This window comes from Acipenser ruthenus, chromosome 26, assembly GCF_902713425.1.
Source record: "Acipenser ruthenus chromosome 26, fAciRut3.2 maternal haplotype, whole genome shotgun sequence".
NCBI classification, from domain to species: Eukaryota; Metazoa; Chordata; class Actinopteri; order Acipenseriformes; family Acipenseridae; genus Acipenser; species Acipenser ruthenus.
The window spans coordinates 15,133,619-15,148,407 of NC_081214.1; the positions used below are offsets into that span (position 1 = coordinate 15,133,619).

The 14,789-nt window shown below is 40.6% G+C and overlaps 1 protein-coding gene across 2 annotated transcripts in view; it reads right to left on the reverse strand.

The window, feature by feature from the left end:
* The window catches only part of LOC131701727 (retinal guanylyl cyclase 2-like), a 28,463-nt gene extending 15,516 nt beyond the window's left edge, over positions 1 to 12,947 (reverse strand). For both annotated transcript variants that reach the window (XM_059001421.1, XM_059001420.1), the window contains exons 1-9: positions 12,451 to 12,947; positions 10,787 to 11,612; positions 8,056 to 8,357; positions 6,911 to 7,265; positions 5,493 to 5,577; positions 2,888 to 2,984; positions 1,804 to 1,938; positions 1,191 to 1,271; positions 246 to 422 (exon numbers count right to left, since the gene is read on the reverse strand). In XM_059001421.1, the coding sequence (XP_058857404.1) occupies positions 246 to 422; positions 1,191 to 1,271; positions 1,804 to 1,938; positions 2,888 to 2,984; positions 5,493 to 5,577; positions 6,911 to 7,265; positions 8,056 to 8,357; positions 10,787 to 11,531 (1,977 nt within the window). In that variant the 5' untranslated portion in view covers positions 11,532 to 11,612; positions 12,451 to 12,947. The remainder of the gene's footprint in view (positions 1 to 245; positions 423 to 1,190; positions 1,272 to 1,803; positions 1,939 to 2,887; positions 2,985 to 5,492; positions 5,578 to 6,910; positions 7,266 to 8,055; positions 8,358 to 10,786; positions 11,613 to 12,450) is intronic.
* Positions 12,948 to 14,789: the final 1,842 nt, after the last annotated feature.

Genomic DNA, 14,789 nt, shown 5'->3' on the forward strand with positions numbered 1-14,789 from the left:
AAGCAGTGAATGCTACCAAGCTGCTGAACCTGGCCTCGTTGGTAGTCTGACCAGCAGGAGGCACACAAGAAAACTATTCCCAGCTGATTTTTCAATGTAACCAAGCACAAGCTCAAAAGACCAAAGCAGCACTACCTGTGGTTCCGCAGACAAGATAATCCACCTGGCAAAATGAGGATTGGAATCGCATTCACAAAGCTGGCCCTGGACATCCACAAGGTGGTGCTTTTACCAGGTGACCCTACCTTGATGAGGTCGAGAAGCAGGGAAGACTTAAACATCCAGTCCAGCTTTACATCATCGTTCCGGAGAAGGTCTTCTAGGCTCCCTCGGGAACAGAACTCCGTCACGATGGCAAACACTCCGCAGTCGAGGAAAAAACCCAGGAAAAGATTCACATTCTCATGGCGCATGTCCTTCATCTGATGATAACAGCAATGAAAACAACATCTTCAACTCAGACAGCCTTATCAAGCACTTCAAAATAGAAGTTTATACCTCTGGCTTCAGCAACAGAAACAAAATATTAATATAAAACAAGTTTTTAAAAAAGCATGTGGAAAGCTAAAATAAATCTGCATCTAAATTTAGGTTTATGTTGATGTTGTTTTGGAATTTTGAGTTTAAACTAGAAAACAAATTTCAATCTGGAGGACCTGTGTGGTTTTGTACAATGTTGAGATAAAGCTTGCACAATGACACTGGCTAATGATGATTTAAAAAACAAAAGTTGGAATTATAAAATATAATATCAATTGGAATTATAAAATCACATGCAAAACTGAGGAGGTGATTTGATTTAGTGATACCCCAAAGGGATAAACCACAGCTGGATTTTACCAGAGCATTTTACAGCACTAGACATCATCCTGGATTGCATCAAATACTTTTCTGTGGTCATCCTGAGATTAACCATAAAGATAAGTGGCTGATGCAATCCAATTAGATTCTCTGGTACTGTAAAATGCTCTAAAAATCCAGCTGTGACTTATCCTGTGGGGACAGTCAGGAAGGCAAACCTTTTGGCCAATGGCTTTGTCAGTCCAAGTCTTTGGTGCCAGACAACTGTAGTGCCCCGCCAGGTGCCCTGTGCTACTGCATCAATTGATGTGGGTTCCAGCTCAGATCTGTAACCTGGGGATGACTCGGCCAGTTATATGTAGACTATACTTTGTAGAAGACACACTTACCATCTGAAAAACAATACTGGTGCTCGGTGATATTCTTCCAAAATCTCCACTGGGTAATTTCTTCATCCAAACCCAATCTCCCTGAGAAATTCAAATGAAAACACGGTATATTACTGCATCATATCACAACAGATTATATCAAAGAACACCAGTGTATGAAAGTACTCCCAGGATAGTTTATCTGGTACTTCACGAGTTGAATACAGAATCATTTCTAGTAGTTCCAATTCACACCATCAAGACAAGGCCCTTCAATCTTGAATAGATGGAGTGCAGTGTGAGTCACATGACCAGAGGCTCAAATCCAGGTTGAGTGGAGTTGCCGATCTTGGCTGGGGGCCCACAAGGAGCACTGCATTGGCCTTTGTGGGACTTGTCTGGGGATAGTTCACCTCATTGTGCTTCAACAACCCCAACTGGTCAGAAACCCCAAGTCCAGGAAGAGACTTTCCAGGCTGGGTCCTTGCCTCAAGGGTTCTGAAGCTAGGGAACATCCATTGCTTTGGTTCTGCAGGTGAAAAAGCGATTGGCTTGACAGCGGGAATGGAGCTCATCCGTTGATCTTCAGTCCTCCTGATAAGTAGGTGGGTGGCTGTGGTCTCCCGTCTCTCACCTCGTAAATGGCCACGTTTGAGTTCTCGTAAGTGGCGGGAGTCATGCTGGATGCGTTGGACCTCACGTGGGACTTCTGGCTTTGATATGTCTCCGAGAGGCTCTTTGCACCATCACTAGCATCAGTACTCAGTTTCTGCAAAACAGTTAACAGAGAAACATCTTATTTGTATTTCAAATATGTATGTAGAAAGTGAATTACAAGGTTCTCAGCAGTGGAACCGACATGCTTTATGATTTTTACCCTATTCATAATGTGTGATCATCACTTTTTGGAAGCGAATGAATGGTATTCACTTGGTTTTAACATGTGTTAATCAAGAATCTTTTAGGCAGTGTGGATAGGGTACCTGTCACCAGATGACAATTATAACTAGGGTTTGAAATCGGGTTCATTTTTGATGCTCAACATACCGTAATAAAATGTTTTAAAGAAACATATTTGCTTTAAGCTGACTCTTCGTTGATACATTATGAAACTGTGCAACGAGTTTCAGAAGCTTCCCCACTTAAAGATCAGCTGCATAAAACATTGTGCCTGACTGCGAGGGCAGGGGTTAACCAAGCTGAGATCATACGCTACGAATGCCCGCACAATTCTCCAGTAATGACATCTGGGGCTCATTTCCTCTGACCACTCAGTCAGCCACGGTGTTCAGTGCAGAGGATTGGAAAACAAGCAGACATTTTAAGATCTCACATTAGGTGGCAAAGCCAGTGAAAATTGTGATGCAATGTAGACATATCATGATGTTTCAATGAAAAACCAACTCAAATACATTCCTCTAAAAGGGAAATTACGTTTTATGGCATCTTGGACACTCGTTAGAAGACTGAAAAGTTCCAATTCCTATCACTGGAACATCTCTTGTTCAAAAATGAATAGTTTTTAACACAGAAAAAGCATCAAAAATAATCTCCAGCATACCAGTTTCAGATCTCAGTGGCAGTTTTGGTTGGCTTGTTCACCAATAAATGATTCACTGGCTTTAGTGTAGGATTTTGTTTTGTGTGGGTCACATTAATTATATTGCTATATTAAATTTATAATCTCATACTTCAGGAAGGGGATTTATGATTCTTACCTTCATGCTTAGCTGGGGATTGATAAACGTCACATCAGCCAAGGTAAGCAGAATTTTGTTAGGCCCTCTAAGTAGTTTAATTAGGTTTATTCGACGCCTTGAATGGAAAAAAAGAAAACAAAAGTTATATTACCCAGTGTGTATGTGGACTGCTGCTCATAGACGCGTGACAAGGCGAGGGGCCTGCTGTGGCAATTTTATTGATTTGTTGTTTTATTTTATTGTAGTTTGGCCGGGAGAGGGTTAAAAATGGTTGCTGGCTCCCTCCATTCTGGCAACGTGAGAATGTAGCTGGAATGGGGGAAACTGCAAACTGTGATTGGTTGGCTAATCAGCCAATCAAATATTAATTTTGGCAAATTAATCCGGGTGGATATAAAAAGCTGCAAGGCCCAGTTAGGGCCTGTAGGAATAGTTTGGATTGTAAACTGTTTTTAGTTCAACAAAAGATGAGAATGTTAGGCATGTGTATATAGGCAGTTGTCGACACAGTCAAAAGTTTTTCAAGCAAATCCATGGCTGCCATTGATTCCAAAGATGGAATAACTAAGAAAATGCTTCTTGCCTTTCAGAGTAACTTCATTCCCTGGTTGCTGTGCTGTTCACCTTTTGGTTTTCCAGACTGTTTGTCACTCAGGTGAAACCTATTTACTATATCCTGCCGCAACTATACAAGTTTGGTGGAAGTCCTCTCCCCATTCATGTCCTGTGTTACAGGCAATAGGACACCCTGTGAAACATGGACCTCAAGTGTAAGACTGAGGTAGGGGGTCCCATTGCTTGTGATACCAGAAAAGAACAAAAACGATTATCAGCAACCCGAAAAGTGATTTCTAAGAATTCTTGCTAAAGAGAAGTAAGCATTGTTTTAATTTAAAAGAAAGTAACTTTTTTTTTTTTTAACCATCATTACTTCTTAGTGATGTTGGTCAGGGTGTTTTGAGTTGTGTAATTCCAAATTAATATTTTTCTTGCCATCCTGATTTAAGGAGTTATTGAGATGACAGGGGGTTGGAATGTTTGAAAAGCAAACACAACGAAATTGTGAAAACAGAGAGAAAAAAGAGATACTGTAGGTATACTGTTTAAAAAACAAGCAAATGTCATGTTTGTGTCGCTTGCTCTTTAAAAAGGAAGCAAGGACTGGTAAAAAAAAGACAGAAGACATGAACAAAAAGAAAAATAAAGTGAGAAATAAATACATCTCCACTTTATTTTATGGTTTCCATACTTCATTTTAAGGTTTCAGTGTACGTTTTTTTCCTTTTAAAAAACAAATGACTGCCCTCCCTTTGCAAGCTGGTTCATTCAGGTCTCAGTGTGGAGAATGTGTAGTAAAGCCCTGTGCTGTTCCAATGACTGCCCTCCCCTCCCTTTGCAAGCTGGTTCATTCAGGTCTCAGTGTGGAGAATGTGTAGTAAAGCCCTGTGCTGTTCCAATGACTGCCCTCCCCTCCCTCTGCAAGCTGGTTCATTCAGGTCTCAGTGTGGAGAGTGTGTAGTAAAGCCCTGTGCTGTTCCAATGACTGCCCTCCCCTCCCTTTGCAAGCTGGTTCATTCAGGTCTCAGTGTGGAGAATGTGTAGTAAAGCCCTGTGCTGTTCCAATGACTGCCCTCCCCTCCCTCTGCAAGCTGGTTCATTCAGGTCTCAGTGTGGAGAGTGTGTAGTAAAGCCCTGTGCTGTTCCAATGACTGCCCTCCCCTCCCTCTGCAAGCTGGTTTATTCAGGTCTCAGTGTGGAGAATGGGTAATAAAGCCCTGTGCTGTTCCAGTGATACCCTCCCCTCCGTCTGCAAGCAGGTTCATTCAGGTCTCAGTGTGGAGAATGGGTAGTAAAGCCCTGTGCTGTTCCAATGACTGCTCTCCCCTCCCTCTGCCAGCAGGTTCATTCAGGTCTCAGTGTGGAGAATGGGTAGTAAAGCCCTGTGCTGTTCCAATGACTGCCCTCCCCTCCCTCTGCCAGCAGGTTCATTCAGGTCTCAGTGTGGAGAATGGGTAGTAAAGCCCTGTGCTGTTCCAATGACTGCCCTCCCCTCCCTCTGCCAGCAGGTTCATTCAGGTCTCAGTGTGGAGAATGGGTAGTAAAACCTGGTGCTGTTCCAATGACTGACCTTCCAATTATTTTACCCCCGATTTTCTCCCCAATTTGGAATGTCCAAAAAAAAATTCCCCTCACCGCAGCAATTCCCCACACAGCTCAGGAGACCTGAAGGTTCAGTGGGTGTCCTCCGATCCCATGACCAAGCCAGCTTCCTCTTTTACACCCAGGAACTTGAGAGCGGATGTCAGCGAGCTACCGACCTCTGGAGGACAAAGGCCAGCCCTGCAGGTATCTGCTTTTGAGCTCGCTGAGCGCCTGGCCAGCAGGGTTCACTGTAGCGCCATGAGGAGAAACAGTCCCTGCCAGTTTTGCCTCCCTAACCCACGGTCTCTTATATTAATATGAAAGTGGCTGCAAATCTAAGTGCCAGAAATAAAGTGTTTATGGATACCTTACCACATGCGGGAAAGAATATGACTTTTTCTCTAGTTTCTAATTGCACTTATAACACTATTAGTACAATTTCTATTGAAACCTTGCAATGAAGCAGTACCATTTGTTATACCTTATTAAATAAGAAAGCCCCACAAAGCAGATAATGGCGAAGAAGACAGAGACACAAACCATTAGAGCAAAGAAGGGATCAACACCTAAAACAAACAAAAAAAAGGAAAAATACAACAAAGCAATACAATGATCAGAACAACAAATGTGTGCATACAGAATGACATCGCATGCGAGGCTTAGATCGAGATATTAGGTCACATGGCTGGGCGTGGCTTATACTGGAATTTTTTTAATAGAACGCACAGCATTTTACATTTTTCAGAAGCACAGCGGCGCACTAGACAAAGGTTATAGACCAGGTGTGCAGTATACTTAAGTGCAGTTTACATGTGTATCGTAAGTCAAAACCTACTTGAATAATAACCTATTTTTCTTCAAGATGCAAGGAAAAAGGAAGTTAAACGAATATGCGTCAATACATGGTGTGAGTGTTTTACAAGGGGTGCTGGTTATAGTGTAAAAATTACGGTAGTTATTGTAACATTTAGAATTTTGAAGAAACTGTCAATCATGTCCCCCGCCCCCTCAGGCTTGCAGCGAATCAGAAAGACGTGTAGGAACCCCTCCCCATTCCTTATTGGAAAATTGTGTGAGGGACACCGAAGAAAATTAAAACAGTTCTGTAATTGTAACATTTGTAACTTATTTTTAGATTTTCTGTAAAAGATAAATATATAATGGAATTATTACTCAAGGGTTACATTTGAAAATTGATAAGATATTTCCATCCAGCTCATTCACTTTCCTATTGCTTACATGGATACACCTGTAAGTGTCAAAACCTGACAATGCACAGGGGAACGGGGAACCTGAGGCTGAGCAAAACAGATATTCCCAAAGCGTTGTGTTTATTACAGTGTTAGAGCCCTGTAAATACTATCTAATACTACGATATCTGTGTGCCTTTACCTGCAGGTAATATCTAATACGATATCTGTAGTATGCCTTTACCTGTAAATACTATCTAATAATACGATATCTGTATGCCTTTACCTGCAGGTAATATCTAATACGATATCTGTAGTATGCCTTTACCTGTAAATAATATCTAATAATACGATATCTGTGTGCCTTTACCTGCAGGTAATATCTAATACGATATGTGTAGTACGCCTTTACCTGCAGGTAATATCTAATACGATATCTGTAGTATGCCTTTACCTGTAAATAATATCTAATAATACTATATCTGTGTGCCTTTACCTGCAGGTAATATCTAATACGATATCTGTAGTATGCCTTTACCTGCAGGTAATATCTAATACGATATCTGTAGTATGCCTTTACCTGTAAATAATATCTAATAATACGATATCTGTGTGCCTTTACCTGCAGGTAATATCTAATACGATATCTGTAGTATGCCTTTACCTGTAAATAATATCTATTAATACGATATCTGTAGTATGCCTTTACCTCCGGTACAAATTTTTCCGTGAGTGAACCAGCATCTCGAATCTGACTTTGGTGACACGCCCCGGGGGAAATGAATGCTTCGGGCCAGGAAACGCACCATGTCGGTTTCCATGTTGACCGTGTGCGTGCGGTAGATCTCCTGGGACCTCCCGTCTGTGTCCAGGATGACGTAGTCCACGAAGCCGGCCCCGCTGCCGTTCGTCTTGATCTTGTGGTTGAAGCCGGGGAACTCCATGTTCCGGGAGGACTCTGCTATGTGGGTGCCTGACACCCAGCCTCCATTCCTTCTGTTGATATTCAGGGCATGAGCAAGGAAGTAGATAGAATTGTATATGGTTCCAAATAAGGGGGATACCTGTCAAGCAAACCAGTTCATACAAATATCAAACAAAAGCTAATAGAGACAGACAGACACACAGACAGACCGATAGATAGACAGACAAATGAAGAGATAGAGATATTGTACTGTTCTCCAGAGAGTCTAGGAAAGGCAGCGATCACCCCAAATCCAAGCAGCTGTTTATTCAGGTGTTTCATAATCGAATAATGCTTTTGTGCCGCTCTAGCTAGCAGTTACAAGAAATATCATGACCTATATTCCCATGTCAAAATGTAAGTTTGACATACAGACAGATGCCCTTATATAATTCCTGATTCTGATACCCTCAATAGCTTGTGCTAAAGTATGTCAAGATCAAGCTTCATCACACTTGGATAAGCGCCTCTCTGGATAAATGTAAACATGGAAGTGTGATAACTGTATAAACACAGTTCTCTATTATTATTGTCACACTGTAGCCCCCTTTAAAATCACCTCTTTGTATTATTTCATTATTATTTATCTTTATTACTTTATTATTATTTGTCTTTATAAACTAGGTATTGTTTTAAGGTAGGGATATTAGTTTCTGTTTACACTTCATCTGTGCATAGACTATGTCTACAGCATTTAACAGTATATGGAAAAGACTCATAAGAAATACTGAAATAAAACGCTGTAAGACTATTTGGCTTGCCTATTTCTGACAATGGTGAAAGGTTCAGACAGAACTCTTAAGGTGTAACACAGGGTTTAAACGTTTTAACTGTATTCCCAGCCCTCTGTCAAAGCTCTTTCCAATGCTGGTGTTGTGCTTTAATTGTACCTGCTCTGGCTTGGCTGGGTCTGCCAGCTCCCCTCTGTCCACAGCCTCCTGGTAGGCCTGGTGGAAGGTAGCCTCCTCGGACTCCACTGTGATGGTGAGCACTGCGTCGTAGGCCTCGCGCAGTTTGCTGCTGGTCCTCAGGGCCGGGTAGAGGACGTGCTCATAGGGGAGGCTGTACAGGAGGGTGTCGTAGGGGACGAACACCAAGGAGCCGTCCGTCATCTGCAGGTCGTGGGCCGCCTCCAGGAGTCTGCCCTGCGCCTGTCCCCCGATCAGCACAGAGTGCATGCACATGATCACCACTGAACACAGGCAACACAACAAGCACACTGCGTTACTGCGCATTGCCCTGGGAAGAGTGTACCAGAGCAATGGGAAATAAAGCATAGTGAAAGCATGCTAATGCAAAGGTAGGTTATTATAAAAGCCCAGGGAGGTATATTAATAATAATCATGGTAAACTAAGAAAAGCATGGGAAAACTGCAAACTTACTGTGCATACCCTTATAAAAGTTTACCATGCTATTTTTGCATTGTACTTTTGCAGCTTTACCATGCTTTCTCCATGGCTATACTATGCATTTACCATAGTTTACCTTGGTTTTCCATGTTTATTAATATGCTTTACCCACCTATGCTTTATCATGCTTTATTACACTTTGCTATGCTTTTACTATGGGAAACTTTTATAAGGGTATTAATCATGGTAAACATTTATAAGGGTGTCCGGATGTTGTGTCTACTCAGGAAACAATTTAAAGAATATTTTATACCCCCTGAATTTGCATGATATTTGTATTGTTTTATATGCCATGATATGAGTTATTGATCATTATTTATTACTATTTCTGCACACGTGGCTATTTGGTATAATACCATCAGTATATTTTAACTCTGATGCACTCTCAAGCATGAGCAAGGTATACATGACCAGGTGCGCTAGGGGTTGTGCACCGGTAACAGTGTGTTTGTTGCTACTGTAAACACTGCTCAGACTTGCTCAGAAGAGAAGAAGTGCACCTCTAGTGGTCATTTTTATACTGTCCTAATTACAGAAATTCCACCTTTCTGAAGCTTGCTGACAGACAGGTAATATTTACTGGAGATGTTATGGCAATATTCATAAGTGCTAAAATCCTAATTAAACCATGATGATTAATAATCGGATGAATTTAACTATGAATCTGTTTATCTATCTATCTATCTATCTATCTATCTATCTATCTATCTATCTATCTATCTGTCTATCTATCTATCTATCTATCTATCTATCTATCTATCTACCTATCTATCTATCTATCTATACTCACATAGGTTAATACACAAATTACCAAAGTATATTATCCCTAAAGCTAACTGCTCAAAGACTTAAAAAAAATACACAGTGTAACAAATGAGACAAGTCACATGTTTCTTTGCATAACATTCCCTCATTGGTCATAACCAAGACTTCAGACCCCTGCAAAATAAAGTTCTCATTGATCATAACCAAGACTTCAGACTCCTGCAAAATAAAGTTCTCATTGATCATAACCAAGACTTCAGACCCCTGCAAAATAAAGTTCTCATTGATCATAACCAAGACTTCAGACCCCTGCAAAATAAAGTTCTCATTGATCATAACCAAGACTTCAGACCCCTGCAAAATAGTTCTCATTGATCATAACCAAGACTTCAGACTCCTGCGAAATAAAGTTCTCATTGATCATAACCAAGACTTCAGACCCCTGCAAAATAAAGTGCTTACAAGCTGTAGATCATACAGCTTTATTTAGCAGGAATTTACTTAAGATCTCTACATTCATTTAACTAATAAAGAAAGAGCACTACGTTCATTTAACTAATAAAGAAAGAGCTCTACATTCCTTTAACTAATAAATAAATATCTCTACATTCCGTTAACTAATAAATAAATATCTCTACATTCCTTTAACTAATAAAGAAAGGTCACATGCTGAGAGAGACGCTTGGTCTGGTGATACCTATCTCACAGTAACACCTCCACTGGAACAAATGCAGACTTGAACGACGGTATTTCTATACCCAACAATCAAAGGTAGACTGACATCAAACAGAACAGAGATTCCCCAGCTAGTGATCTCTAATCAGAGTAGGCAAAAGACGACCCCTTGTGGAGGTAGCACGAATTACAAGTTACTGCTTATATAGGAATAAGCCACAGCAAACTAAACAATTCGGAATGGTTTCACATCATCTCAATTTAAAATCCCTACGAGCATGAAATATGAGAACATCAGTTAGAAGATCCCCTATATAAGACGGAAACTATTTAGAAAGCCAACCAAGAACGTACCCTGGCATCTAAAGGCAATGTCTTCTGAGGAATGTAAAATAAATTTAGAATAAACTATAAAACACTTGGAGTTATACACGTAATAGTTTTTCCTTCTTAACTTGTATAATGTGTCTTGTCATAGGAAAACGGTGTTGGGGGCAGAATGCCCAATATCTTAGCCAAGCCCCAAACACCGTCTAATCAATAAGGACTCGCCGCAGGTAACTAAAGCATTAAGAGCATTAAAAACCATGACTCCACCAATCATATTTGCTCAGAATTATAATCTTCTAAACTTGCTTTAACCCTGACGCGAGAATAAAACAACGAAAACAAAGAACTTAAGGCCAATGAAATATGTAACTTTCTTGAGCCGTGATAATAAACAGCTGGCAGCAGTCTTATCATGCATTGAACAATACAAGGTGCACTTACTGCGCAGGTTCTCCACCTTTTTCACTTTTCGCAGTGCTTCCTTGATACTTGGATCATCTCGGCCAATGGAGATGACGATGCCGACAGGGAGCCCACGGTTCCGAAGAGCACTGGCCACTTTGCCAGCCGTGTCCACCCAAACATCCTCCTCAGAGGAGACAATGCCAGCGTGCGCCCACCGGAAGTGTTTCATGACGCTGAGGAGAACTCTTGCTGGCGAGGGCAAGGTCCTTGCGAATGTTGGGTAGCTCCTCACATTATCCAGCCCAGTATTGATACAGGCCCAAGAGAAAACAGCCTTGTTCCAGTTTTTACCCAAAAGGGCAGCGGCATCGCAGTACCCGGGATTGGTGGGTCCAATGAACCCAGATACCTGTCTGTGGTACCCAAGGAATCCCGTTAAGGCCTTGGATGTTTGGCAGTCTTCGTTGAGTATAACATAGTCAAAAGTGTCCACTTGGTCTAATGAATGATCTTTGTTGATGCGATCAACAGCTAACTGGGCCGCCTCTCTCGGGCGTGCTTTAGAAAAGAGTGGATCACACGTCCAAGGTCCCACCACCCCCACTTTATAAACTGCCGCATGAACCAAATAAGGACGCGACAGAACAGCGAATAGAGACCAGCACAGCAGTGAGATTAATGACGGGACTGGGGACCTCTGGTGCTTAGACTTACTCCATCGCGGGCTGCTCTTCGTCCATCTCAGTGCAAAGCCATGAAACTGACAAAGCTGATGTAGCATCGCAGCCCAGCAGTGTAATACAGTGTATGTATTCACAATTCAGTGTTCTTCAAATGATCATACCCCGGCTGTACCAAGTCCCTGGCAAAAAGAAGAAAACGGGTTAGGCTAAGTGAATCGATGTTAAAATGCACATTATTGTGTGTGAGCCACGGGGCGGGTGAATGGGGGGACTCCAGTAGTGGTATCATTTAAAGAGCAGGTATGCTGAAAACAAAAGGAGCTGGACTGTGACCAATGCAGAGGATAGAATTTTAAAACTCCTTACATTCTAACGCTGGAATTTACCTGGAAACACCCAGGCCTTGGTGTCCTATTACCTTTTTTGACCTTGGTCTTTTTTTCTTTTTTAATTTGGAGACTTCATAATGAGCCTGTCCATACCATGATCAATTGTAGTCGGAAATAACAGACGAGGTGAGCAGGGTCTTCAAAACCTCGGGATTGGCATGTTCATCAAGATACATATACTACACGTAAGGGATTAATAATAATAATAATAATAATAATAATAATAATAATAATAATAATAATAATAATAATAATAATAATAAATGCCTTGTTAACTACTAATGCACTGTTGTGAACGGCTTAACTGCAATGAACTGTGCTTAAAACTAATTTAGCACTATATTTACTGAAATTATGTGATAATCTTTTAAACACTTTCTGTACTAAAAGTTTAGTATAGGCTACTGTTCATATCCCAAATAATATTTTAATATAGGCGTTTTTTTTTTATGTATTTTGTATTTTTTTTGTTTGTTTGTTTAAAATCAACACTTGGAAAACGCTGTACTATCTAACATCTTAAATACTCGCTGTCACTTCCTTTTTTCCCCATAGCTGTGAGGTAATTTATTACAAAAAATATGCCTTGTATAGTCGTTTAAAGAAACGAATATAATGTTTTACTTACCATATTTTCGTCGAGAGAGACGCGCAATTCGCTTTCTCTTCCTTACTTTAATGACGTGTTGGGTTTCAGAAAATAATCCCTGAAAATCTCATAATGTAATCAAGGCTGTTACCAAAAGAACTCGTATAACTCCCGAAAATAAGAATACAAAACGTGTACACTTCACGTTCAAATGTACCAGTGGTTTAAAAAAAACGTGTTTTCAGAATAAAGAAATGTTATAATTGTATTAAAATAGGTGGGGAGGTGGGACAACCCGTTAAAGTTAAGATTCAGCACCCTGGACAGCAACTCGATCAGATTCTAATCCTGCAGTGACGTGTGAAATCCTTTAAACTGATAGCAGGTGGGTGACAGAATTTACTAGCGACCTACACTGTGACCTGGAGATTATACTAATCCCATCCACTACACGGTGTTCCTTGGCATATCAGATTTTATTTTTTCTACCACATCAACCAATAAACACACACAAACACTACATCAAATAACCAATGGAGGAGGGGATGTTGTGCTGTGTGTTAGAATAAAGAAATGACAATTTCTCTCAAAATCTGAAGGTGCTTTGGCACAGTTTACTACTGAGTAATTCCAATAGGAGGTTCAGTGACTATCAAAAATAAATTTGTAACCAATCTGCACATATAGCAGTTGTAACCCTTTTTTGCGCATGTTTTTTTGGACAGTAATACTGCAATCTGAGACATAGTTAAACTCAGTATCAGAGATTTCAGTTTTAATTATGTAAGTGACATTCAACTCTTCCACAGCTCTAAATACAAAATTAGAGCCATCAGTAACATGAAAAGTAGATCACTTCCACGGTATGTACATGTCATGTATTGTCAATGTATTGTTGCCATTAAATGTTTTTTTCAAAAAAGAAATAGTCTCTTAGGATGCACATTTCAGTTGTTTCAAAGATGCATGGGTGACCAGGGATCGGTTTCATCAGTCTCAGTGGGACGGATTTTATCTGAACATTTTACAGCACTGGCTTTCCTTACTGCTTATTAAAGCCCTCTACACCACTGTCCCTTTATTTGCCTGAAGATCACGTCTGTCGCACTGCACCCCCAGAAATGTTTAGTCTCTCGGAAACATTCCTTTGACAAAAGCTTTCCAACAAATACCTGCTACAAAGGAAAAAATGTGTAGGAATGACTATATTATGAACAATAAATAGCTCAGACAAGCTCAAAGCGTTTGCAGGTACACCACTTGATTACTTCATATATTCGGAATGCTTGTAGTGTTTTTGGGTTATCCACAAGCTGGTCAGTTGAAGGATTTGTTGGTGCTAGCTCAGACCTTTGACCAGTATTTCATACTAAAAGTGAAAAATAATAAGGAAATGCATTTTCAAAAGTATTACAAAAAGGAATCAATGGGATTGTATTGATTATAAATGAAACATTGTTTAGGCCAGTTGCATATGAATTAGTAGGTAGATAGAAGCGAATTATGCAAAATAAAACAGAGCACTGAATATAAAGAAAACATCCTCTTCCCCTTGCAACAGAGGCCTTGGAGAAACTGGTCAGGAAAGATTGTGTGCTTAGCCCTGGTGATTCCTCAGACAAGCACTGGTACAGATTTAAAAGTGATGTGTTATAAAGATGTGCAGCTTTAAAAAAAAAGAAAGAAAATTAAAATACTTTAATATTCTGTTATCCACACACATATACCATTAAAAGCTCACAATACCTATCCCCATATCAAACTGATAAGTTGACTGTTGTGCAAAAATAAAATCCATGATGTTTTTCAGTGAGTTTTACACAAGGGAGCATCAATGTTAAAGCAATGTTAAAGCATCAAACCTTAAAGGGTTAAAAGTCAATGAAGCTACATTAAGGAGCATAGTGGTTACATTTCATACTACTCAACTGAAGTATGTGAAGAAAGGAAATCCTGTGATCTAAGTGACCAGACAAGCATATGACATAAAGCTCACCATAGTGCTCCACCTCCACATATGAACTGCACCACACCAGCAGTGAGCACTCTGTCTGAGCTGAGAACACAGCCGTATTCTGATGGGTTCTCATTACCTGGTGCCAATTGCGGATGTAAAGGCCAAAAATCATAAGCCAAAATATCTTCAATAGTGCTTTCCGATGTGACTTTACATGCATACCTTTGGAAAATATAAGCAAACCAAGGGGGGCTCCCAAGTGGCACATCCAGTAAAGGCACTCCGCGTGGAGTGCAGGATGCGCCCTATAGCCTGGACATCACTAGTTCGTATCCAGACTATGTCATTTGCCGACCGTGACCGGGAGACCCCAAAGGGCGGCGCACAATTGGCCGCGCGCTGCCCTGGTAGTTCAGATCGG